Source organism: Falco rusticolus, chromosome 8, assembly GCF_015220075.1.
Source record: "Falco rusticolus isolate bFalRus1 chromosome 8, bFalRus1.pri, whole genome shotgun sequence".
NCBI lineage: Eukaryota > Metazoa > Chordata > Aves > Falconiformes > Falconidae > Falco > Falco rusticolus.
The window spans coordinates 12,698,628-12,725,379 of record NC_051194.1 but is presented as its reverse complement, the minus strand read 5'-3'; the positions used below and the strand labels follow the sequence as shown (position 1 = coordinate 12,725,379).

The 26,752-nt window shown below is 39.0% G+C and overlaps 1 protein-coding gene across 7 annotated transcripts; it reads left to right on the top strand.

The window, feature by feature from the left end:
- Positions 1-1,070: 1,070 nt before the first annotated feature.
- On the top strand, positions 1,071-26,727 carry FBXO38 (F-box protein 38). Of its 7 annotated transcripts, XM_037396782.1 has the most exons (23): positions 1,088-1,166; positions 2,329-2,439; positions 3,850-4,035; positions 4,908-5,041; positions 6,175-6,338; positions 6,735-6,900; positions 7,251-7,388; positions 7,691-7,828; positions 8,249-8,342; positions 8,765-8,895; positions 9,216-9,386; positions 9,638-9,780; positions 10,661-10,883; positions 11,563-11,682; positions 12,766-12,945; positions 15,288-16,007; positions 19,083-19,183; positions 20,890-20,992; positions 22,046-22,212; positions 23,327-23,472; positions 24,308-24,411; positions 24,682-24,795; positions 26,086-26,727. In XM_037396782.1, exons 3-23 carry the CDS (start codon positions 3,908-3,910, stop codon positions 26,262-26,264), a joined length of 3,564 nt encoding a protein of 1,187 aa, XP_037252679.1. In that variant the 5' UTR covers positions 1,088-1,166; positions 2,329-2,439; positions 3,850-3,907; the 3' UTR covers positions 26,265-26,727. The 7 variants fall into 7 exon arrangements, 6 of the variants coding, with proteins under 6 accessions (XP_037252678.1, XP_037252679.1, XP_037252681.1 ...); XM_037396781.1 differs by lacking the exon at positions 2,329-2,439 and having other exon boundaries at positions 1,071-1,166; XM_037396784.1 differs by lacking the exons at positions 1,088-1,166; positions 2,329-2,439 and having other exon boundaries at positions 3,894-4,035; positions 6,251-6,338.
- Positions 26,728-26,752: the final 25 nt, after the last annotated feature.

Below are 26,752 nucleotides of genomic sequence, written 5' to 3'. Positions count from 1 at the left end.
GAAAAGCTAAACAGGAACATTTCCTGAAGCTGTTTAACAGCTGAGGTTAAATAAGAGGAACATCAGGCTAAGTGTGAATACTACTGTATGCATTTGCTGTGTGATCCTTCAAAAGAGGTGGTCTCAACACGGGTTTTCCTAATAGCTTATCTGTGACTCACTCTGCTCATTCTGCAAAGTCAAACTAACAACTTATTTTGTTACTTCGTATTTCACTACAGTATGTTGTGGATCATTCTGGGATGATTGTTAGACCAGTAACTGACTTTGCATGTTGGCCTTCACAAAAAATAAGCCACAAATAGCCTGCTCAGTAATAAATGGGCTTTGTTACTCAGTTCCTTGGGGTTTGCATGAAATGTGCCTCCAAGGTATTTGGTAAACTGTGATTTCTACTGGGATTAATCCAAATGCACTGATTAAGAGATGGCCTAAATACAGGCCCACAAAATGCTGCAAACACACTTCAGCAACGGCAGCTAGCAAGATTCTTGCCTCTGCAGATAATGTATCACTATCACCTATCAGTTCATACAGAACTGTGGGTTGGGATATAATTGCTGTAAATTACATTCCTCTCCATATGCGTGCAAAGCAATCTCAAGAGAGTCACAGTGGCCTGTGAGTTGTTTCAACCCACAACACCTCAGGGTTACGCTGCCATGTATGTGTGGTTGCTGCTGTTGTGCTAGAACTCCCCACCAATCTTTCAGGGTTTCCTCAGTTCCTTCTCTTTCCAATCACCCAGTTTATGTCCCTGTATCTCAGCTGGCATTTAACATGCTCAGGGGCCTGGCCTGAAGATCTCCGCCCTGTCACCGGGCCTGCAGGCACACGTCCTGCCGCTATCGCGGGGCAAGGCCAGACCTGGCCGGGGCCCTTTCCGCGGGCTGCGAGGGGGCGGCCGCGGCGCCACCGACATGGCGGCCCCCTGGGCGACACACTCAAGATGGCGGAGGCGACGCCGCACCCAAGATGTCGGCAGTAAGGCCCCGCCCCTCGCTACCCTCAAGATGGCGGCGGGGCGTCCCGGCTCCCGCCCCCGGCCTGCGCCGGAAGTGGGGCCGGAAGTGCGGCGGCGCTGGCGGAAGGGGACGCGCAGGAAGCGGCTGCCGGGGTTAACCCTCCACCCGCGGCCACAACAACAGGGCGGCGCTGAGGGGCAGGTAAGGAGCTACGGGCCGGCAACGGAGGCCTGAGCCGGCGGCGGTACGGCGGGGCTCGGTGAGCCAAAGGCTGTCGCCCCCCGTGTTCTCTCGGCAGGTGGGCCCGGAGCGGCAGTGAGCTGCCGCTGTTCCCCTTGCCGGCTGGGGCTGTCGTTGTCCAGCACCGGGGCCTCGGGGCGGCCCGGCCTGGGGCTGGTGAGGGCCGTTCCCCGGAGTGACAGGCCCTTAGGAAAACTGTCCTCCCTGCTGCTGCGGCGGAGAGGGGGGAGCCCTGAAGATGCCGCGTTAGGGGCGGCTGCCGACACCGCCCCCCCGCTGAGGAAACAGCGGCGTGTGGGCTGGCTGCAGCGAGGAGGGCTGTGGGGAAACCTGCTTTTATATCGCTTATCTAAGCAAAAAATAAACGTGCGCTTCCCGTCCCCCCCGCCCCCCCAACCCCACATCTTCTCACCATAAGGAAACACCCCTCTTAAATTAGCACTTACCAGGCCGTGCCTAGCTGTTCTCTGCACTTCCCTGTAAAGCTGTCCTTTCTGCGGGGGGTGCGGGTCTCCCCGTGGCTTTGTAAGTTTTTTAAGTTCAGTGTAGTAGTTTCTAATCGAGGAGATACCATTTTGAGCCGTTGTTTCATACAAAGACTCTTGGGGAGCAAAAATCAGCTTTGTTAAATGCCTGAAGGTTTTTGGTTGTTCTGGGTTTTTTCTTTTGTGATTGTTTTGGGGTTTTTTTTTTTCTTTAAATGGGTCAGCTTCCTTGTGTAGAATGAGATTTTAAAGCTGCGTGCTTTAGCTCAAAATAGTATCAAGAAGAGTATGTATCTTACAGAAACTGCTGCCTCATAAGAGACATTTTCCCCTTTACTTAATGGCAGGAGACAAACTACACTGCAGTCGAAACTCAGAGGGCAGGTTGTGTGCATTGCATTTAAATCTTACAGGATTTTTTCAGACTTTCCCCCTATATGCTGGCCTGTTTGTTAATATCTTTTTCTCTTACCTTACATCACAGTCCTTTTAATGCTGTCCTTTAAATACTGCTGTATTGTACTCCATCATGTGTCTGCATCTATCTAGAAATTCTTACGTTGTATTCTGCCTGCTGTTCAAGTTGAGTCATCAGGTGACATTCACTGGGAATCCATGTAATACTTGTTTTCATTCAGATCCAGTATCTGAGTAGTTTGAAGTGAATTTTGGCCTTCATGAAGTTGAACAACATTACAATGCAGTATTACGAACATACTAAACCCTTCTACTGTGCACCAAAAAGAAAGGTAATATGGGTATGGGCAACAAACTCGGTGCCTGTAGCTTTGGCTGGAGAAGTTCCTGCTAATCCAAAGGAGCAGAGATATGTTTCATGCTAGTCACAGGCAGAAGGTGCCAATTTAGTTATTTTAATATCACCATTTTAAATAAAATCAATTATGACAACATACAGTTGTTAATTTGAGATGCATAAGAAAATGTGTGAAGGCACGTGTTTTTCAACAATTAGATCACAGTGAAACTATCAATATGTCAGATTTTGTGCCAGCATATAAATAATTTGTGTTGGAGAATGCAAAATTTTTCTTTTTGATTTCCATGAAGTACTTTGTTTTCCTTCTCAGTTGCCATATCCACATAATGTGAAGCAAACACTATGGTATATTTACATGACAGTGAATGCTGTAACAGATGCACCTCTAATGAGTTTTCCAAAATCTGCCTTTTTTTTTTTCTTTCTTAAAGTTGTTTCTCCTTATCCACCAAATTTTGGTATTCAGCCTGTTAAACAGGTTTACTGAGTTAATGTTGCTTTACCCTACTTACCAGAAAGCATTCCTCAGCTAAATAGCAGTAGTGAAGATGTTTCTCATGCTGTTCGTCTGTATGAGGTCTTAACTCAGTTCTTCTAATGTTGACATTGTTTGTATATTTTTTGAGTTGTTATTTGTTATTTCTTGTAATCAATTTGTATGTTTTTAAATGAAACATACATTGTTATTGCAGTCCTTCTGTGCCTGTATGTGTGCTGCAGGAACAATATAGACACAAACACAATTCAACAAAGTGAAAGAGGAGAGGGTATCCTGCATATTGCTGCTGAGGCAAGGTCTTTCAGTTTTGCTGTGGCTTTGATCTTTAACTAAGCAACCTAAATATTTTATTTGGTATTCTAACCTCTAAGAAGAGCTAGTTCGAGGACCTTTAATAGGGCATTTTTGGGGAATGACCAGTAGGAGGCCATTTTTTTCTAAAAGAAGACTTAATTTTCTGCTAGACAGAGGCTTTGGACTTTCTTTTTCACTGGAACATGTCTAGTTGGCATTTGCTTTGTAACTTCTGTGATGTCTGCACAGCTTTCCTGTGATTTATGTTGATCACAGGATGGTATCTTTGAAGACATCTTATTCATGCAAAAGAATTGATCTCTGATTAAACCTATGGTGATTTTCCTCTCTGTCAATTTCCTTTAGCTTAAAGGGATTTTGTAGTTTATCTAATAATCATCAAGTTATGTCTGAGATCTTATGTGTTAGGCAGACTATTAACTTGTTGGAATAATTTTTCTCTTCTTAGTTAACTTAATTTAGCTCTATTGGGGCTTGTCTTTATTGGCAGATTTTGCTGGTTTTTTTGGGGTAAACAAGGCTTAACTGGTGTGTCCCCCTCTACTCTCTGTCACTTTTCTCTTTCAGTTGCCCTGAATTTGCACAGCATTGTGAACGTTTCCTTTCATCAGAAATCATTGCAAATATGGGTCCCCGGCGGAAAAATGTAAAACCATGCTCAGTGAACAGGGAAGGCTCTGAGTCTACCAAAGCTGATGAGCCAAAAGATTACATGAACCAACTCTCTCATGAAGTGCTGTGCCACATCTTTAGGTGAGCAGCTTGTCAGAAATCAGTTTGGTTTTTATTATTACATTGTTTTCAACTTTTCCCCAATCTTACCTGCATTGATGTCACATATTCAGAAAGTGTAGATGTACCATGAGTGAACAGGTGGATATGAACTGGATTAAAAAGGGGTGATAAATGTTTTTTTCAGTCCTAGAATTCATTTGGATACTTTGAAAATTAATTTGTGTGAATATCATGAATGGTGGAATGAGAAGAAATAAGGGATTTAATTCCTTTCACCAGTGTGTGGTAACAAGTGTTTAAATACTGATTTCAGTGCAGAAATGTGTCTCACATAGCATGCAGTTGAGGTGCATGTTTTGAAATTGTTGCATCTGCTGCATAGTATGCAGAAGGGAACCTGGTTGAACATATAATCTTCCCTACAGCACAGTCCTTCTCCAGGATGTTCACTCATGCCTATTATATTCAAAACATAATGCCTTACCAACAAGTTCTTTAAAAACAGTAGCATTCCAAAATGTCTGCAAATTGAGCATGCTAGTGTGTACTAGAAAATGAAAGTACCTTTAATTAAACCATGTAGAAAGAAACTATTGTGAGAAATAGTTTGGTCAGTATTTATTAGAGGACTAAAGTATCTCTCCATTTTAATATTGTATTTCTACCTTAAATATCCTATATTCAGTGTCAGAAATCGGTGAGTCGTTCTGCTTAGCAAAATTTCACACTGTTATTAGAGTATGGCCTGAAAATTCTGTTTGAGTTAATGTTATTAGGTGTTAGAAGTATATGAATTCATGTAGTCATGCTTGGGATGTTCTTTAGTTTGGAAAAAGTCAAGAAGGATCCACCTTTGATAAATCAGAGGGGTGTTTTTTCCTCTCCCAAAGGTACCTTCCCTTGCAGGATATTATGTGCATGGAATGCCTGTCCCGGAAGCTGAAGGAAGCTGTTACTCTTTATCTGCGAGTAGTGAAGGTTGTGGATCTGTGTGCAGGCCGTTGGTGGGAGTACATGCCCACTGGTGAGTAGTGCACTCAAGATATGGCATTAAAGTGGTATTGAGCAGATCTGTCTGTACTATCCTGGTATTTATAATGACATATTCAGGTTAAATTTCCAAAGCAGTAAAAGGAGTTAGATGTTTAATTCCTTTTGACTTTTGTGAGATTTGGGTGGCTTCCTTGAGTATGTGGTTTGGAAAATTTATCTGTGTCTGTGTGTATATATATTTTGGATACTACTGTAGCAGAAATGGGGATTCCTTTGTAGCAATCTGTAAATACAATCTGTGTTTGTCTGATTATTGTAAGGGAGTTTATCCAAGGGTTAATCCAAGAAGAGGCTGTTTGCATGCAGGCAGGAAAAAATACAATGGAATGAGAGAGCAACTCATCTACCAACACTTAATGTAAGAATAAATAAGTTTTGATGTCACACCTCAAGCCATCTTCAGATCAATAGATAAATTTGGCAACCTAGGTCAACCCTGTGAGTATTAGGATTTCTGTTGGATTTAAATTACACTGCTGGGATTTGTTGGGGGAGAGAGCTACAATGAGTGAATTCTAAAAGTCAGATGATCTGCAAAGTTGGATTTAGTAGGGCTGATACGAGGTAGATGGTTAGGCCTAGCCTGAGATAGGTGTAAATACAGAATACAGGTAACTTACTAGTTTAAAGTACTTTTTATATGTTGTCTTATGTTAGAATAAAATAATCCTTTGCTTTAAGAAATTGTCGTCTTTGAGAACTTTGAGCTGGTATGAATAGCGATGAACTGCATACGACTGATCCAGCTGGGCATTTCTGAGCCATGTAGTTGATAAATGGAATTCCAGGAAAGACAGAGACAGGAAGCCTGACAGTCTGCAGAGGTGCGTCATCTGAGAAGGGAGAAAGTATAGTTAACCCTGTAGCCATGCAACTACGCTGAAGGAAACCTATAGAAAGCCTTCAAAATTCAAGGCAGAAGAGAGTATGTAGGTCATGGTTTCTAGAATCTCTAAGTAGAAGACAAGCTATTGCTTCACTGAGTACATCTTCCAACACTGTAGAATTTATATTACCGTACAAAAAGAACAACTTATTTGGCTTTCCCTTTACAGATAGGTGTCTGCTGTCACACAAATACCAAATCTCTTGTTGTCATCTTAGGTTTCACTGATTCCAGTTTCCTAACGCTGCTGAGGAAGATGCCAGACATTGAACAACTTTATGGTCTTCATCCCAGGTACCTTGAAAGGCGCAGAGTTCGTGGCCATGAAGCTTTCAGCATTCCTGGAGTTTTAGAGGCTTTGCAAGCCTGCCCAAATCTTCTGGTGAGTGGTTAGACTCAAGAAAGAACATCCTTTGGCAGCTGAGATGATGCATGTTAACAGAGCAGAAGAAATGTGGCAGGGACTCATTGCTTACAGGGCTTCATGTTCAGACCTGGGCTGCATATTCAGATCTGGCTGTACAGAATAGCAGTTAATTGTGACATATTTGCATATGAGTACTATTTTAGTTTCACCAGTGGGAATCACATGTGCTCTGAAGTTCAGAAATGAATTAAAATTCTGATCCCTCTGTTAAAAAGACAAGTCTTTCTACAAATTAAAAGTGAAATAACACATTGCATCATGTATAGTGTGTTATTGAGACGTTTATGTGGTTAAGAGGATATTGTTGCTTGAACTGGTGTTAGAGCATCTGCTTTGCTTCCTTTTATCCAGGGTGTTGAGACCTCTCATTTAGAGCTGGTGGAAGCTATTTGGACGTACATGCCACAAGTTCACATTTTAGGGAAGTTTCGTAATCGTAATGGTGCTTTTCCAATTCCTCCCGAGAACAAGCTGAAAATTCCTATAGGAGCTAAAATTCAGACTTTGCACTTAGTAGGTGAGTGTGGTAATGGTGAAGTAATTGGCTTAAACACAGGTGAATTTAAAGGCTTTGAAACTCTGCAAGGTTGTAATTCTTTTTAAGAGAGGGAATTTGGAATGTGGCATTTTTGAAATACTAGTTGCTATATATATGTTAGCAGTTCCAAAAAGCAAATTCTAAAAAAATTGCGTTGACAAACTGAGGTGAGGAACTTGTGTTTTATAATGGTTACAGCTTTTCTCACATGCCACATAGCAAAGAAAAGATTTCCGTTTAAAAGCCAGAATGTTAATCCAAAGAAATTTATCCCAGGGTTTATAGTTTAAAGCTTGCTTAAAATGTTTGTTTTGTTTGTGTATTGTTAGGGGTGAATGTCCCTGAGATTCCTTGTATCCCAATGCTGAGGCACCTTTATTTGAAGTGGGTGAGACTCACCAAACCACAGCCTTTTAAAGATTTCCTTTGTATCAGCTTACGTGCTTTTGTCATGAGGAACTGTGCCGGTAAGAAGGATTCATATATAGAGGGGATGGTTTAGCATGTAGGAAATCTAATTCTGTTAAAGCTCAATAGGCAACAAATGGGAATGGAAATCTTGAAATAGAAAATTCTGAAATGAGTCTTTGTTTTATTGATGGTGTTGGGTAAAAATGTACACCTCTCCTGTACGTTATTTGGTGCTACATGGTTCTATTGACTTCCTGATCTAGATGGATGTATGTGAACATTTTAAAATTCTTTTAACATGAGATATTTGCTGTTAAGTGAACAACCTTCTTCGTCTGTATTGGTTTGTTCTATGTAGGACCCACAAATTCTCTGAAGTATGTTCCCCTAGTGACGGGCCTGGCTTCTGCTCGAAATTTGGAGCATTTAGAACTGGTTCGTGTTCCATTTCTTGGAGGACTTATCCAGCATGTAGTAGAAGATAGCTGGAGATCAGGTATGAAACTTCTTATCCCTCAGACTTCAAGTGAACAAAGAAATAAATAAAAATATTGGCAAATAACTGGAGACGTGAAGCTTAGCTAGTCTGTAGCGTATCCTTTCTTGATCATTATTTTAAAGGTATCAAGTTTGGAACTATGGTTATGGTGCTAAATATAGCTCTGTTCTGAGAAATGTTTTGACCTTTTAACTGTAATTAACTCTTGACTGATAAGCTAACCTTTCAGTTGCATTTGTTGGTGAGTAGAACTAGCAGAATTGGAGGGAGTTGGGTGCAAATAAGTGTTTTATTGATTTTCTAAAAAAAGATGCATTTTGCTAATTCAGTTGTCAAGACAATACTGTTGGAAATTTATAAGTCTTAAGGTTGTGATCTGTGATGGAAGTGTGAAAGAATGTTTTTTTTATTTATCAGGTGGTTTTAGGAATTTGCACACTATAGTTCTGGGAGCTTGCAAGAATGCACTTGAAGTGGATCTTGGCTACCTCATCATAACAGCTGCACGAAGGTATGTCCTTCAGATCTTTCTTTTCTTCCTTTTCCTTTTTCAAAATAAGCGTGTTAGTAATGAAGTCCAAGAATGTGAAGAAGCAGAGCAGCCTTCAAAATTTTAAGGAATATACATTTAAACTTTATGTAACAGGAGTGTTCTGCAGTTAAAGTAACTGGTGTTATGTCTGTTCCTGCATCACTTTGTGTCATAAGCTGCCGCCTTAGACCTATATCTGAACAGTGTGGTCCTGTTAGTCTCACAACTATATTGATATGCAACTGCCAAATACTGCTATAAAGATACAACAAATATCGTCTTAATCCTGCCATTGTTGAAAGAATATTTTCATTTTATTGTGAAAGAGCAACTTGAGTAGTTTCTATGGCAATTGTGTTTTGGCATGCCTTTTAATAGTAACAATTCTTAATTGCATTCAGGTTGCATGAAGTGCGGATCCAGCCTTCCTTGACCAAAGACGGTGTTTTTTCTGCTTTGAAGATGGCTGAACTGGAATTTCCACAGTTTGAAACTCTTCATCTAGGATATGTTGATGAGTTTTTACTACAGTGTATGACATCTTTTATATACATAAATAATTTGCAAAATATAAGTGTTAAACAAGTTTCTGTGTTTTCAGTCATGTTCTAAGAGTGATTAAAAATAATATTAATGTACCCATATTGAGGCTGGTGACCTCATACTGCCAAATATGTTTTTCTTCACTCCCTGAAAGTCTTACTGAAGTTGTGAAAGTCTCGGCTTTATTAAGCTGAAGTAATAATCTGATCCATTTTGTAAAATTGGACTAAAATAGGGAGTTAGACAATCATGCTATAAAAGGCACATTTCTGAAATTTACTGCTGAGTTTGCTACGATCTTTTTCATAGGTAAAATGACGAATGGAGACTTGGTGAAGTATGGCTTGGCTGATGTGGTTGAAAATCCAGGAATTATTACCGATATTGGTATGAAAGCTGTAAATGAAGTTTTTTCTTGCATCAAATATCTGGTCATTTACAACTGCCCACATCTACATAACCCAAATAATTGGATCACAGGTATTGCACACCTTTGAAATTTTAGAGATATTATATGAATTGCTGTGATATTAAAAGAGAATTTTTCTGCTTGTAGTACCATTTGTTCTATTTCTTAGTAAGTACAGTAGATGATGCTTGGTTTGGAACCATAATGATGCTGCTAACAGTCAGAATGGAGGTACAGAAAATGCCTGCTCTCAAATTTGAAAAGGATATAATGAAAAGTGAGACAGGAATCCTTCAGGAAATGCATCTCTTCTTTTCCATAGATCATTCAAGGTGGACCCGACTGGTTGACCTCACCCTGGTGCGATGCCATGCAATAAAGCTAGATTCTTTTAGTCAGTTCATTGAGTTATTGCCAAGCTTAGAATTTATTTCTCTGGACCAGATGTTCCGTGAACCTCCTAAGGTGAGTCTTTCAGGGAATGGTTTTACTTTTTGTTGTTGCCAGCTCATTGGAAATATGGTGAGCTCCACCTGTTAGGCATTCTTTTAGAAGTTGTAATTAATTAAATAGCTTGGTAAGTAAAGGACTTTGGTTTGCAGTTGCTATTATCATATGTTAGGGAGAATGCTACTTTTTCCGCAGATTGGAGCAGTGGCAAGGTATGATCTTGTATGAATATGTGACCAGGAAATAAGACTTATATTGATTCTGTGTTTCTGTTGAAGTCTCTGCTGCTACTTCATTTTGCGTCTGCTTTCTATATGATATTTCTCATGCTGAGAGTTGGTTTACAATGCTAAGGGTTTTTTATGATTTTGTAGTGGGGGAAATGGGAGTGCTGTTCACCTGTTGGAGTGCTTTCAAAGCTTAGGAATTTTATTTCTTCATGTTGTCCCCTCTCCCACACTTGTAACACAAATCATTTTAACAGCTGTTGTAACATAAAACTGCCTATGTAAAAAAACTGCTTTCTTTGATCATTAATTCTATCTTGAGGCTACTGTGTTCTGGGAAGACCATGTAATCTGCTATTTGTGTTGCTCTAATATGATCTCATAGCAAATGAAATGCAACTCAATAATGTAAGGCTATATGCTTTGTGGAGTTCCCTTTCATTAGACGTTTAGCGGAGTGTAAGTTTTCTTGGTTGCCATACTTAAGATGGGGCTCTGCAGTGTGTAGCATGAGGAATTATTAGGGACAACTTCCACATTCTTCATGTGCATATTGTCCTGCTATCCCAGGTACTAATGACAGAATGCTTTTTCTGTTGGCGTTGGGATATGTTATTGATAAAATGTGTCTGTATTTTCAAATCTTAATAGTTGCTCTTTGTCTTCAGGGTTGTGCTCGTGTGGGCCTAAGTGCAGGCACAGGAATTGGCGTCTCATCTGCTCTAGTCAGCAATCAGAACTCTAACAATGACAATGACAACAACAATAACCACCAGAATAACAATAATCCAAACATCCACCACAACAATCACCAACACCCAAATGACCAGAATGAGGAGAATGACCTGCGGCAAGATGGTCAAGCTGAAGAGCAGCAGATTGCAGCTGAGGGTAATCTCCGACCTTCGGGAACCTTTGTAGGGAGGGATTTTATTTGCGTTGCCACTTAGGTAGGGTCCTAGGGGAGATATATGTTGAAAGCTTGTTACTCTTTCAGTTCCTGTTATGTAACCAATCTTTTCTGAAGGCTGTTTGCACATTCTCTGATACCTGTGTGATACAAACTATCTGTGTATTGTATCTAGTAGCTGTTACAGGCACCTTACAGTTCAATGATACATGTTAGTATGGATGTTAGCTATGTGGAGTTTCATGTGATACTCTCTGTGAAAGTGTCAAGTGTTTTGTAGGCTGCTCTGGTCAGAGCTGGGAGTACATCAGTGTCAGATGGTATATTTTTAAACTTCTCCAGCAAAGGCAGATGTCTCTTGGAGGGAATGAACGTGTAAATCCTAGTTATGCTGCTCACTGCAGTAGAATAAGACTTCTGAGAAGATGTGGAAAATCTGGGAGAAGAAACCCCCAGAGCTTAGGCTGGTGGCTTGGCTAAAGAGATGTAAAACAAATCTGTAAGAGACTTGTGCAACCTAGTGACTCACTGAAGAAATCAAGGCAGCTATTACTTCTTAATGATTCTCTGACTCTCTGTGGGTACCAGTTGAATTCCTTCTGTGCTTAGGGGCTCTGTTCCTTCTGTTTCCTCTTTTTGACCTCATCTTAATCTTTTCAGCACTGAATGAGATGGAGGAGGTGGCACAGGAAGAAGGGGTGGCCGCTGGGCAGGGCCAGAATGAGCTCCCAGGTCATAGCCAGGCTGTTGTTCCTATGGAGGTGGACGAAGAGCAAGCAGGTAACTGTTTGTTGAAAGAAATTACCTTTGGGTATCCCCTTCTTGAGGGGTTAAATTTTTCAGTATAAGTCTGGTTTTGGATGATTTCCTTCAGCTGTGTTCTCTAGTGTGTGTGGAATAATGATGCTAGCACAGCTTATTGCTGTGAAGAAATCTGTTGTTTTAAATTCTGTTTTAGAGTTCTGAGTTTTCTTCTACATACGGAGTAAAATACCTTGATTGTAAAGCCTTATTTTTGAGCCCAGTATAATAAAAGACTCAAAGGGCCTGAATGAGCTTGTCATGTTTCCTGTTGGTGTTAATGGCCTCACTTCTTTCACTGCAACATATGGATTCTTTTTTGCCTTTTTTTTTTTTTCAAGCCAGAAAAACTTGTTCCAGTGTTAATTTGTATTAGTGACATCATTAGTGACACACATTAGTCACATAAGGCAGTCTTTGCTGGACAAAGTAATTTTCTACTAAATATACCAGCATCATGAAGTAACATACATCTGTGCTGGATCTGTTCACTTTTTCAAGATAACTCCTGAAAACATTATTTAACTTCATGTTTATTTCTTATGTTATTCACAGGCATATATGTCATTGTGATTGGCTATCGTTAGTAGCCAAGAGAGGTTACTAACAAAGCACACTTATACAGAAGCTTGATAATTCATGCTTCTCCTTCCTGCTTCCAGTGGTGGGATTTAGAAGGATAATTGCAGATCTTCTGACTGACATTTCTGTCTTTGTGTTGGAGGTTTCAGGGACTGCTTAGAATATATAGTTGTGCAGTTACTCATCCTATGGTGGAAGAATCTTTAAGCTGTTCTGAAGCAGAAAAAAGATTACAGAAAACCTCTGTCTTGTTTTACATTGTGATACTCTTCCCCTTCCAAACTAGAATGCTTTAATGCTGAAATGCAGTGTTTTGCCCTTCTTGTATTTGCATTTTAATGAGGGAGCCACAGAATGGGTGGCCAAATTGAATCAAATTAATCTCCTGTAGTTTTTTGAAGCAGGTCTAAAAGTTCTTCAGCCCTTTAATCTGTGCTTGGCTTATTTTTACATGAACTGTTGGCATTCTACTGTTTTTAGGGCCAAGTGGCATTCAGCCTGTTGTAAAAGCAGCGCCTATTACTGTCCATGATTCAGACAGTGAGGATGAGGAAGAAAACATGGGGACTTCAAGAGCCTGCATCTCTAACACCATTGCACAGAATTACTCAGATGGAGAAGAAAAAAACAGAGATCCAGTGGAAACGAGAGAACCTTCAGGTGTGGAACAGATGGGTCCCTAGGCGCTGTTAAGCAAAACTTATTCTCAAGCTTCAGTCTTTCAGTCTTGTTCAGGTTTATTTCTAGCTTTGTAATATGCATGCTTGTTCGTTTGCCCCCTACTCTTTTCTTCCTGTTATAAATCTAGAATGAAGGTGTAAGGACGTATCTTTCTGAGCTTAAATCACATAGTCGCTGTACAGAAATGTAGAAATAGTGGTGCTGCGCTGCTTTGCATGCAGAAACCTGCAGCTTCTCTTTTGAATTTCCAAGTGCACAGAATTTATCATGTCTGTGAAGCCAAATTTGCAGCTATGTTGTCTATATGATTGTCATGGTTTAACCCCGCAGCCACCCACTCACTTCCCCCTCACCCAGAGGGGTGGGGGGGAGAGTTGGAAAGGAATGTAAAACTAGAGGGTTGAGATAAAAACAATTTAATAATTGAAATAGAATAAATGAAAGAACAATAATAACAATGATGACAATAACAGTTATAATGAAAAGGGGAAGAGAAAGAATAAAACCCAGAGAGAAAGCGAGAAAGACACGTGGTGCACAACGTGTCTGCTCACCACCCATCCACCGATGCCCCGCCAGTCCCTGAGCCACGATCTGCCCATCCCAGCCAACCCTCCAGGTATAGATACCAGGCATGCCATCCCATGGTGTGGAATACCGCTTTGGCCAGTTTGGGTCAGCTGGCCTGGAGCTGTCCCCCCTCCCCATTCCTTGTGCCCCTCCAGCCTTTTCCCTACCAAGGCCTGAGCAACTGAGAAGTCTCACATCAAAACCAAAACACAGCACTGTACTAGCTCTTAAGAAGATAATTAACTCCATCCTAGATGAAACCAGCATAATGTTTCATCTGTCAAACGGTTGCTGCTGAAACAAAATGTGACCTTTGGGGCAAATGCATGAGAGTTGCAGCTGTCTTTTGGTTTATGGGCTCCCTGTGGGAGTGTCCTGAAGGAGACTCTTTAAGATCAACTTTACTTTGGTGAGAGGTTTGGAGGTTAGTTAGAATTCTCAGGGTGATGTTCAGTATGGTCACTTTCTCTTCTGAACAACACTTACTATTACAGCATGTGTATATGTGTGTGTATGTATTATTAGTAGTATCAGGTTATGTGTTACTACAACTCAGAGTTAAAGGCCTAGAACTTCATGGTAGTATGACAACTACAGAGAGACATAGAAAAGGACATTTCCTGTCTTTTGAGTTTACAGCTACAAGCTGCACATCTGTGGCATGAAGTCAGAGTCCTGGGTCCAGTGCCATGTGATGTACAGTCTTTCCAGAAACAGAGATGATGTGGTATTCCCTGTAGTTTGTATTCTAAGTGAAGTAGTTCTATACATACACAGGAAAGGAGGAAGTTGAATTGTAATCTACAAGTAATTGATAGATGAAGTGCCTACAGTATTAAGCTTTAATGAATATTTAGCTAAGCAGTTAACATAAAAATCCTGCATTGTGAAGAACTGAGAAACTGGTCTGGTACTGGTTTAATTTCTGCAAAACCTGGGACATATCAAAGCTGTAATAGATTAAGTATCTTCCTGTTGTAACTAGCATAGTCTGTACACATCAGTCCCCCTGTCATTTTAGTACATTTCAACAGGGCTGGTAGTTTCAACTTGGAAATCTGTAGAGTGCAGTGCTTGTAGTGTAGATGTTAGTTCTGGTTTGAGGGTTGAAATAACCTGTGTTTGGAGACAATTTGCATAAACTTCTGTAGTGCGAGTAATGTTTTTTCGGGCTTGATTTAGTATAATTAGCTGAGAGGATTAAGACATTAGACATTAAATTCCAATTGTGATTTGTACACTATTTGCTAGGGTTTTTTTATTCGTCTGTAAACTGAAAGTACTGTTGCCGATGTACACTTTTCCTACCCAGGAGGGGGAGCTAAGGATTGCTGTTGAAAGCATAAGCTTTTGTCCTACCTATGTTACTACTTTGTCAGATTTATTCCTCATATTTGAGAAAACAGAAGTCTGTTATTCATGTGGTTTTCATCTTTTTGTGCTTTGGCCTTTTTAACCAGTTAGCTGCTTTGTGAAAATATTAGCCTCTCTGGCAAATATCTGTCTCATTTACTGACAAATACCACAGCATATCACTGCAAAAATAGCTGCAAGACATTACAGAGATTCAGCAACTGCTAGAAATCTTATTAATTCCCATAACATGTGAATAGCAGCATGGTCTTGACAAGATTTGTCATTAGCCTCTGGGCTGCCTTCTGTTTTAAGTAATCTCTAACAGAGTAGTACTAAGCATTTATTTAAGCTGTGTATTGGTTGTCTCATTGTCCTCTCTTGCTTAACTCTTGCAGTGAGCGGTAAAGGCAAGACACCACTGCGGAAGAGATGCAGTGCCAACCAAGTGGGACAGACAAAGCAGTTCCGTACTGAGGAAAGCAGCTGTGAAAAAGGTTGTCAAGTAACAAGCGAGCAGATTAAAGCAGACATGAAAGCAGCAAGTGACATGCCTGAAAGGAACAAAAGCAAAGATTCTTACCCAGGTTGCAGTAATGCTACAGGATCAACGGGAACATCCAGCTCCTGCAGTGCTGTTTCTCCTAGCCCTGACTCTGCACAGACAGCTAATAGCCACTCTGCTGGCAACAGTCCAGCAATTGGAGATGAATCCAGGCAGTGTGTCTGCTCGCCTTGTAAAAGTGAAGGTTCCAGTGAGAGAGAGACTGAGGAGAGCTCTGTTTGTTCTAGGTGTTCCTGCTACAAGCCACAGAACACACAACAGAGGACTAGTGGGTGTTGCGATGGGGAATGCCCATCCACGAGTGGAGCCTGCAGGAATGGACCAAACAGCGCTGGGTCAGATTTTGCACTTAGGACTCTGCCAAACTGTGGGCCTTCGGGAGAGACAGGTGATGAGAGGACTAGTGGGAGTGCCTGTGGGCCTGCCAGTGAGGAGGAGAGCACAGGCTCGCAGCGAAGGAGCTGTGAGATTGAGTATAAAGAAGAGTATCCTCGCCGACCACTAACAAGAGCTAGAAGCAAGCTGTCCCATGTCCCTCTGGTGTCAGAGTCAGGTATGACTTATGTGCATATATTAATTACTGAGTAACCTACTGTGCTGGCATGAGACAGTATTGAAAAACTGCAACACCCACAGATAATACTGAAGTTAAACGTGAAGTTATTGGTCAATAATTTTAAACTAAGTGATCAAAGGGTCATAATATTGATGGAACAGAAATGCCTGACTTCGCTGCCACAGCTAGGTAAAATAACCAATCTCTCTGAAAGAGTGCCAGTTACTTTTTTTTTTTTCTCCATGCAAGTATTTCTGTATGTGTTATCCATACATACTAAACGGTGTTTGATTTACTCATCTGAAAACCAAATGCAACTTCTTTTGACAGCTTCTGTCTTCCTGTGAAGGCTGTTATTCATTGAAACATAAGACTGTCTCCCCCATTAAAATTCTCCCTTTAAAAGGAAGAAGACAGCAGGTATGCTCAGATCTTATCAAGAAGGCAAAAGTTAATAACTGATACTTTATCAACCAATAAAGCAAGGCATAATTACAATTGAGCCAAGCTTGTGCACCTGCATATTGGATTCTACTTCCAAGTGTATAAGGCATGGTGATCAAACTTGTTGAAAATTGTCTTTTTATTAGTTTCATGCTTCACATCATGTAAAACAAACAAAACAATAAAATAAAATAAAAACAAAATTCTGAAGGGCTGGAATGAAGCCATAAATTTTGGGGGAAATTTGAAAGGGGAACTTGCCATTTCCTCGAAGTATACTTTCCAAAATAATGATTTTAGTTGGACATAGCACACTTTATAATTATCTCATATATCCAGGATTCTTTGCTGGGAATGTCTGGCAAGTAAAGTGAAACCAAAAAATGAAATATGCTGGTTACAGAGCTGCATTTGTTGGAGGCAGAAAAGATTAACAACAAATTCGTATCTCTTATACACGGAATGGTTCAAACATGGTGTCCTGGTGTCTTTCCAGTTTATCTTAATGTTCCCAAGTGTTAGCAAAACCAGAATCACCTAGGATATTGTAGTCAGATGTATCTCAGATTGGAGAAATGATCTTGGTGTTAAATGTCTGTTTTCTACTTTGCCCCATTGTGACTAGTAATTAGTTTACAAAAATCAAAAGAAAATACTCTCTATCCTCATCCATTACAAAAACATAAAGTGAAGTCAGTCAGATCTAAGTATTAAATTAGATTGTCTTTCTGAAAGATACCCTCTGCTTTCATATTTCAGTTGTTAGTCAGGAAAAAGATATGTTCTGCTTGTGGAAAAAAATGTCTGTATTTCTTATATTTAGCCTACACAAGCCAGAACTGTTTTCCCAACTTCATACGGTTAATGCGTATGTCTTTATGCACTTATTTTCCTCTTTGAAGCGTCAGATATTAGCTGATGCTTGAGGCAGAGTATGAGACTTCATGTGTCGTTTTTATCTTTTAAATCTGTGTTCAATGCGTAGGACAGTGAGGCGTCTTCTGCCTGGCTGTTACAGTGCTTTTCTTCACTAGGATGGGATATACAACGCGTTAGAGTATAACCTGAAAACTTTTTGTTACAGAGTTGAAAATGTTTTTTCTATAAATCGTCTAAAAATTTGCCTTGAATATGACTGGTTTCTCGTACTCTAGAATAAATGACAAAATGTCATTGTGGTTTTTGGCTTCTGTAACAATCCTATGTTTGATAGTGGAAGTATGGTGGTTTTTTTTTTCCTCCTAAATTATTTACTTATATTAAACAGTGTAACAAGTAAAATATTAAAGATAATGAAATTTTAAAAGCATTATCACCACAGACAGACCAGCTCGTTGAAGGACTACTCAAGTGTGTAATTCTGATTTTTACTTCAGCAAAAATGTAAGCCACAGTATTTCTTATAATAAAGAGGGTTTTTAAAACTTTCATTGTTTGCATTTGTGGTGAAGCAAGCTTTTCACATTTTAAAATGCATGTTATGTTAAACCTTCTGTAAAGATTTCTTGGCCTTGAGCTGTACCTTGAACAGTTCAACGCAAACTTGGAAAACTTTCCCTATAAATATAGCTAGGAAGTATTTTGCTATCTGTAAATACTCTAGGAAATGTCAAAAAAGTGTTACCTGGGGATGATGATCTGTGGGTGCCACAAGTTGAGTACTTAGACATTAAATCTTTAAACCTGTGGATCCCCTAAAGCCATAGCCTGAATTCTGGAGCTCAGAAGGCCCCTGAATGTCACATGTTAATTAATAGTTTACATGTATTGGTAGAATATGATGATGTTAAGTAGGAAAAGAGATGGTTTTTAATGTTAATGATACTATAGCATGGAAAAGTTCATAGGTCTCTAATATTTTGCACCTCTTATCTTGATTGTGAATCTTTGTGAACACGGCATGTGTTTTAACAAAAAAGTCAAAGGAAGCTTAATTTTAGTAAAATGTGTTGTTTTGATCTGCTAATCACAGAAAATTAATTCTAGGGTATTTTTTTTTCCCTTACTGTAGGAAGTAAAGGGTGGTCATCTATCATAATTTCTTCTCAAAGCTTCATCTTAAATCAAGCAGGAATTTTGTCACTGGTACATGAAATGGAGTAAGAAGCAGCTTGGGAATATCAGAGTATTTTATATCTGGACATCCTTTTTAATAGTAGGAAAAACTTAGTGTAGTGACAGTTATAAAGAGCAGACTTCCAAGCAATTTGAGATTATTTCTACTATTTAAAACATTAAAGCTATTTTGGTTCTTATATTTGTCAGGAATGCTCTGTTTGCTGCAGAGAACCAAGTGTATAACTTAACAAATCATCTTTAGTTCTTTTCTTGGCTTCACATTTTTCTGCGATACTGAAACTGTAGGTTCATCATTCCTATGTCTTTATCAAGAGCCCACCCCCCTGCCCCAAGTTATTTAGGTTACAGTTATATATTAGTTATGAATAATTCTGAGCAACAAACCTGGAAGTGGTTTTTGTGCAAGGAAGAGAGATACAGTTGTCTTCAAACCAAGCATGTATTTTGAGCTGCTTATATATCTTGTTAGATGTTTTCAGCTAGGGAATGCCTGTATTGTTATCCTGAAATGTAAACAGAGGAAAGATTTTTCTGGTTTTCTTTTTGCAGAGGTGGCTAAGCCAAAGCCACGGCAAACCACAAAGCGGAAAAGGACAGCTGACAAGTCCACAAGTACAAGTGACCCGGTTATTGAAGATGATCATGTTCAAGTAAGGTCTTTTTCTTCACTTGCTACAGGTTTATCAGCTGGAGATGCTCATGAACAATGATGTAATTATACAAGCTTGTCTTCCATGTAGAGCTAGACAAGTACTAACTGATCTGACTGATCTCTTTGGTCATAACCCTGTACGTGTTAGGTGCAGTGATACTCTAACTGGCCTGAGAAGAGCAAAGCATAAGCTAAAGCTAAACTTGGAAGTTTGTGACATGCTCATGGCTAATAGTGCTGCATGATGTCCTGCCTTCCCACAGTGTCCTCCTTGCTGTGCAGGGCGAAAAATTATTCTCTGGCATTTAGTTTTCAATGACAGCATAGGCTACTGCTGTTAAAAGAAGCATGGGATATATAATTACCTCTGGACATAGCAGCTCAGGTGTTACCTTGCAGGCTCGATGTTCTTTTAGTATGTAAGTAACATGAGTTAATTCTTCTCCGGTGAAGATTAGTCATGGGAGGAGCAATTGCAAGGTCTAGTTTTGCTGTATTGAGGCTGTTTACCCAAGGCTCATGTTCTAGCCACGCATGAGATTGCTTCAGAAGATGACTCTAAACATCTAACTTAAGCGTGTCTTCTGAGTTATGCTGTAGAGGAACCTGCCTGTGTTTATATTGCACAATCTCAGAAGAACTTGGCCTCACTGATTTAAGACAGTTATTGTGAATGTGTCCCATAATATTTTTTCTGGTTACTAGGATACATTACAGCTTTTGTAATTAGCATAAAAGCTATTTTGGGGTACATGATTTTTTTTTTTTCTTAAAACACACCATTTTGAAAAAACAGTATTGTGAGGTTTTAATCCTTTTTTTTTTTTAACTATCTGTGGCTACAGAAATAGCTTAAATTGCTGGAACTGAAAGAACCTGTTGCAGAATGCTTATATTTTCTCTTTATATGTGTTTACTTTCTTTTACTAGAACTCTTTAGTCGTCTTTGTGTAATTGGCCAGCTTCGTCCTTGGGCTGCTAAATTTTACTAGTTTTTTTAGTGAAAAACATTAGAAAATTCAGATAAAAACCCCAAAAGATCCTTTCTTACTACATTCTCCCTATGTCCATACTATTGGAAATTATTCTGCTTGAGCTTGATGTGTGCTTTATTCTTCTAACACTATAATGGACATAGAAGATTAAATAGGTTATGTATGTAATTTCGAACCTGCCACGTGAGGTTTTCCTCTGAGATAGCGTTGATAAAATACATTGGCATGGGAAGTTCAAACAATGATTCTCTGCCATACCATCTTTCTGTGTTTAAACAAGTGTCACTCTCCAGAATTGCTATTTTTTTTCATCATGGTTACAAAGTAGAAATGGAATAGTAGAGAATTTGAAGTTTCTGAGAGATGATGCTCAGGTTTTCTGATAGAGATTGTGCTTTCTGGTATGACTCCCCTTTTAATCTTGTGAAGATGTTCTTTGGCATGTTGTGACGTTGCTGATCAGCAGGAAGCCTTTTTTTTTTTTTTTTTTCTCATTGCTATCAGTAGCTTAGTCATTTCAAATAGAAGCTGTATTATATTGTTTAGTATCCAGTTAATATCCTTCTGTACAGAAGCTATATTATATTGATTAGTATCCGGTTACTATCCTTCTGTGTCTGGCAGCATCTTTTAAAATCCAGTGTATTTTAGTTTTTCTTTGTTTTTACTCTGTTATAGATTGATCATTTTTTAAAAAAAATTTCACCAGGTACTGACTTTGAAGTCCAAAAACCTCGTTGGAATCACCTTGACCAATTGTGGAATAACAGATTTGGTACTGAAAGACTGCCCCAAAATGATGTTCATACATGGTATGTAGTTAATGTCATGCATGCCTCCTCCATCTGGCATTATTAAAAATTTCTGAAAGAGTTAAATTCAGTCCACTGCTTATTTTGTTTTCATCAGCTGCTTTGCTACATGTCAGACTGATGCTTGGAACACTAAATAATAGTGCTTTTCAGTTTGAATGCTTCTTTCCTTATATGTTGTTAACAGGTTTAATAAAGATTAATATCTGAAACAACAGATGAAATTATATGACAGTTAGGAAGGTGAGAGGTTTATTGAAGAGTGATAATACAATAATTGGAGTTTGATGAAATGAGTTGGAGTACCCTGATTTTTTTCTTTGATTTCTTCCTGCTTCCATAGTTCATTCAGCTGACATAATGATACTTTCCTCCTTGATATGATAAAAATCTGTTTTAAATGATGGCACTTAAGCTGCATTAAATGCACATGCCAAGGTGTGTGACCAGTCCTGTATTGAAGCATTGGGTCACTTATTGTTTTCTGGAACATCTACACTGAACATCTTTTTTTTTCTGAAATTAGGTACCTCTACTTAGCTGAGGATTAAGACATTCTTTATTCCAGAATACTTCTCAGAACATACATTAATTTTGAACTAAATTTTGATTACATGAGCAGTGTTACTGGAAAGGAAATAGCTTTATTTCACATTGTGTGGCTTCACAATACTCTATATTTGATCAGATTTTTAAGTCAGTGGTTTTCAATTGTGGCAGTCCACAGACCATTTCAGGGGCCTATGCAAAAGGAAACAAAGGGAGAAAAAGGTTATTGTTAGATTAAAATTGACATAGCCTTTTGAAAGGACTCTTCTTACAAGTTCTCAAACTAGAAGTTTGATCTTAATGTGGAGGAAATAAACAACTTGTCTATTTCTTCAATATACTTAAGTTGCCAGCTATCCAAACTCCATCAGTAAATGTCTGTTACTACATTACTTGTTTGCCTTCTTTTGAAACAGTTGGCTTTGAAAATCTCTGACAGAAGGTTCCTAGGGACTTTTCAGTATTTTATTTCTTCTCTTAATAATTCTGCTTGCTGATTTATAGCTACAAGGTGCCGTGTATTGAAACACTTAAAAGTAGAAAATGCACCAGTTGTCAATCGGTTTGACTATGCCCAGTGCAAGAAGTTAAACATGGATCAGGTTCTGGATCAGATTCTAAGGATGCCACCAGAAAGAAACCGGATCATTTATCTTCGTCCAATGCAGCAGGTACACAACCAACTTACATTTAATCACAAACAGATCTGAAGTTCTGCCTGTATTCTTTTAGCACTCTTGACTTCATGTCTTTTAAATTAATACAAAAAATGTAAACGTTACAATAACATCTCTGAGAAACTTGCTTATTAAAACTTCAGCTTGTCAGGGCTTTTATTGCAGAATCTGGAACTTGGACGATACAGAATTTTAAGACTTAATGTTACCATCTCCAATATTCATTGTGTTAGAAGATATTGTAAAAAATCACGATGCATTTAATTCATTCCAAACTGAAGAACTAAAAATATCTGTAAGAATCTAGATGCTACTAAGTCAGCTTGTAATTATATATAAGCAGAAGTGTGACATAACCATAGGTATCTGAAATCTTGAACCCATGTCCTCCTAGATTTAGTAACAGCAGTTAGTGTTTTGAATACTGCTTTGCTGAAAGCTGCATCCTCTTTTGATGCTAAACAGTGTTGCAAGACAGTTGTGGTACTGGGAGCCACCCTTTCCCCAGACTACATGTAGGAGATGTAAGCACTGATATTTAGTGAGTTGTTGAGGTCGTTTGACAAGTAATTAAGAAGGCTTAATTTTAAGGTTCAGAATGTTTTTTTGACTTTCAGCAGAGCGTTCTGTATTAGACTGTGATGCTGCTTCTGTCATGCAAAGTAATGCTTTTTCTGGTTTGGTTTGCCTGACCAAATAGGGGAGGCTGATTTCATATAAAAGCCAGCTTTTCTTTGAAACCAAGCTATTGAAGGACAGTGGTAAGACAACTGCGGGGAAAAAAACCCCAAAAATAAACCCCAAAACACAATCCCTCCGCTAAGCCAGAGACAAATTCTGAGTAAATGAATGTAGTTTAGACCATTACGTAGTTTTATGAAAGTTTACTTACATACTGGAGTTGTGAAACCAGAAAACAGATGTTTCCCATCAAATTCCACTACCTGAGAATATTTGTTGGCAAAGCTGCGCTAAGGAAGTTTTACTCTGCTTAATCATGTATTTATGTATGCTGTTAAAATTTCATTTCACTGGACCCAGAATTTGGGGGATTTGGTAGGTGGTTTATTTCCCTTGTTTACAAGACTTTGTTTGCTGCCTTTCACAGGTTGACACGTTGACTCTTGAGCAAAAGATATTTAGTGGCCCTTATCCATACCACATTTGCATAATTCATGAATTCAGTAATCCACCTAATGTCCGCAATAAGGTGCGCATTCGGAGCTGGATGGACACTATAGCAAATATCAATCAGTGAGTACTTGCCCTTCAGTAACTTTACAGAAAAGGTGTTCAATCCTGATTTAGCAGCTACAGCTTCAGTCAAGCTGTAGACTTGCTATATTCTGTTAGTCAAATGAAAAAAAAAAAAAAAGGTTTGTTGACTAGGGAAGGTTGAATTTATAGTGCAATGTAGAATTTCAGTGTCAGGATCTAATACAAAATGTGGATTAAATAAACTTTCATAAGTATATGAAAAATACTGTTAGAATTCACCAGTTCTATTCCATCCAGCAGTAATGTGGTTAAACATTGAAGTAGTCAGAATGGCTGAGGAATATCTTCAAATCTGAAACCAAGTTTCTTTTATTACAAAAGGGAAAGACTGATCTATTCCAAGAAATAATGTTAGTTTCTGGGGAAGGTGATGTGCAATCAACATCAGCTTCTGACTGAGGAGCAAAAATTCCCTGCAGCAGAGAAGTGTATACAGTGGCTGTCATCCAGCTGTTTTAAACCAGTATTATTGTTGTCCTCATTTTTCACCAAAATGGCTAAGAGAACACATTAACTTTTGAAGTTTTGTTTAGTTGCAGCCACGTTGGATTGTTCCTTACAGATAGAAAGCTATGCTTGAAAGGTAGCTTAATTGGTTTCTCATCTAAACTGTACATATTCTCTCTGATTTACTCTCAGAATTGGAGGGATTGCATACTGAGTTTGTGTGAGGGTCTTAGAGGGTTGTTTCTCTGGGTTCAGGTTCGTTAAAGGAAAGGCAGTGTGGCAGGATTTCCCATTTGGTTTTTCTCCCTCACACTTTCACATTTCCTATCACTACTGTCTGTAATCTCTTCCTCCTCCTCTCTAGAGAGCTTATTAAATATGAGTTCTTCCCTGAAGCTACACGAACTGACGAAGACCTGAAGAAATACACTAAGTACCCTTGGGGACGAGATATTTACACTCTAGAAGGTGAGTGTTTATAGAGAGCTGAAAGCTGATGCTCAGTCTCTTGCTAAGATAAGTCACTTTGCATTAAGTTACAAGAGACATGAATAATAACTCTTGTGAGGCAAGCGGGGGATCTTCAGCACAGAGTGGGGGAACTGAAATGAGGAGGTGCTTTTCCTGTGTTAAGAGTGACCAATCTATGTGATACCAGCGAAGTTTACTTGATGAAGGGTGCTGATGCTGCAGGAGGGACATTGTCCTCTTCGTGTCCTCATCCTGTCTGTCTTCTAGGCATTGTGGATGGTGCCCCTTACTCCATGATTACTGACTTCCCATGGTTAAGATCACTGAGAACAGCAGAGCCAAACAGCTATGCTAGATATGACTTTGAGGATGATGAGAGAAGTGAGTAATTGTTTTTGATGCATTCAAAGAATTTTAACTTGCTGCTTGGTCCCAAGATGGCAATGCATTCCTTTATTTTTCAGTTTTCTAATTCTTATGCTGTTTTGGGTAGACTATAAATAACTACTTGTAGCAGTGTTAGAAACTGGATGAGGAGGGGGTCCAGCGGAGGAGAGGGCCATAGTACTATAACAGTGTATCAGCCAGCTGGAGACCCCTAATACTGCCACAAATCAGAGAGCCAGTCTCGTGCTTAGCCTAAAAATGTGATGCATTTGTGATATCCAGAAGAATGAGAGCATTTAAACCACAGAAAACCCATGTTGGGATGTGTAGTCCCAGCAATTCTTGTTCTGTGGAGTTTACTGGGACTCAGCTGGACTGCTGCCTCTGGCATTGCTTTATGAAAGGTTGTTAAGGCAAGCTGAACAGATCCAGCAAAGACAATTGAGACTCGTAGAAACTTGGGAGAAAAGAGGAAAGAGCTGGACTTGAAAACTCTGGAATAGAGATGATGTGGGTGAGAGTTTAGGATGCATATGCCTCTTTCTATTCAGGAGCTTGTCTTATAAAATGCTATAGTAGGCAGTTCCTAGGGCTCAATTAAGAAACTTGCTTGGTAGCAGAAGAAAAAGATGTTCTTCCACTACTTAATTAGGAAAATCTTGGAATCTCCTTTGTTAGAGGTATTTTTAATTGACGTAATTTTGGATATTCTTATCTAACTCAGTTCAAGGGGATGAAGGGATCATCAAAGGATGAGGAAGAAATCTTGCTTGGCCATACCCTTCTCTGATTTATGTATTTTATTTGAAATTGATTCATAGACTTCAGTGCTTATAGTTCAGTATGTACTCTGAATTATAAAAAATTGATATGTCTTTGATTTAAAAGAGTAATTAGATTAAACATTAAAGCCAAACAAAATAAATAAAAAACTGCTGCTTTATTCTTAATTGCTCTTGTTTATAAAACATTTAAGTGATCACTGAAATGGATAACCTGAAAGCACGTCAGATAAGTCTCAGGGGAAGGCGTTTATGCACTGGGATTCCCTTCACTCTCAGACATACGGACTTTGTGTACATTAAATGAGTATTGGAGCTGTCAAAAGGTTTAAATACAGGGAAGGCAGAATACTATTTCTGCTTGATTATTATCCCTTAACTGTGGTTGCTCAATGAAGATTTCTGTGTTTGTTTTCCAAGACATTTAATGCAAAAAAGATTTGCTTGTGAATTTCTTTATAGGAAAGATTATCTAGTTGTTATTCTTATGTGCCTTCCACAGCTACTATTTATGCGCCCCGAAGGAAAGGACAATTGTCTGCAGACATCTGTATGGAAACAATAGGGGAAGAGATCTCTGAACTGCGCCAGATGAAAAAAGGTGTATTCCAACGTGTGGTGGCTATCTTCATCCATTACTGCGATGTCAACGGTGAACCGGTAGAGGATGATTACATTTGAGTGGATACTCACCCTAACCCATCATCTCTTCTAAATTCTGATTGGCACTGCTAGCCAAGAAAGCAGGTGGATTTTTTCCAAATGCAAAGCATTTTCTTGAAACACATACTTTGCAGTTGCTGTCACACAGTTTGGAAAAGAGTATGTAGTAAATGTATAATGAAAAGTAAAAATTGTATACTAAGATTTGTACATAGAGGAAACAAAAGAAAAACTTCCTAATACTGAGACTTTATTTCATATGTTTATACAATTTAATTTAAATTCCATTTTAATGAAGGCCAATAATTAGAAATGGAGAAGAATATTTGAATTTTCAGCCCATACAATTCATAGCAGTATTTTTTTTTCTTATAAACAAAATCCCATTTGCCGTGTTCAAAAGAGTCATCAGAATCTTTAATCTGTGCCTTTTTCTTGAGCATTTAAGAGTCCAGTCTGAGTAAACCTGTTGAGCACAATCTTTGTGTCTTGTGTGCATTTTTCAA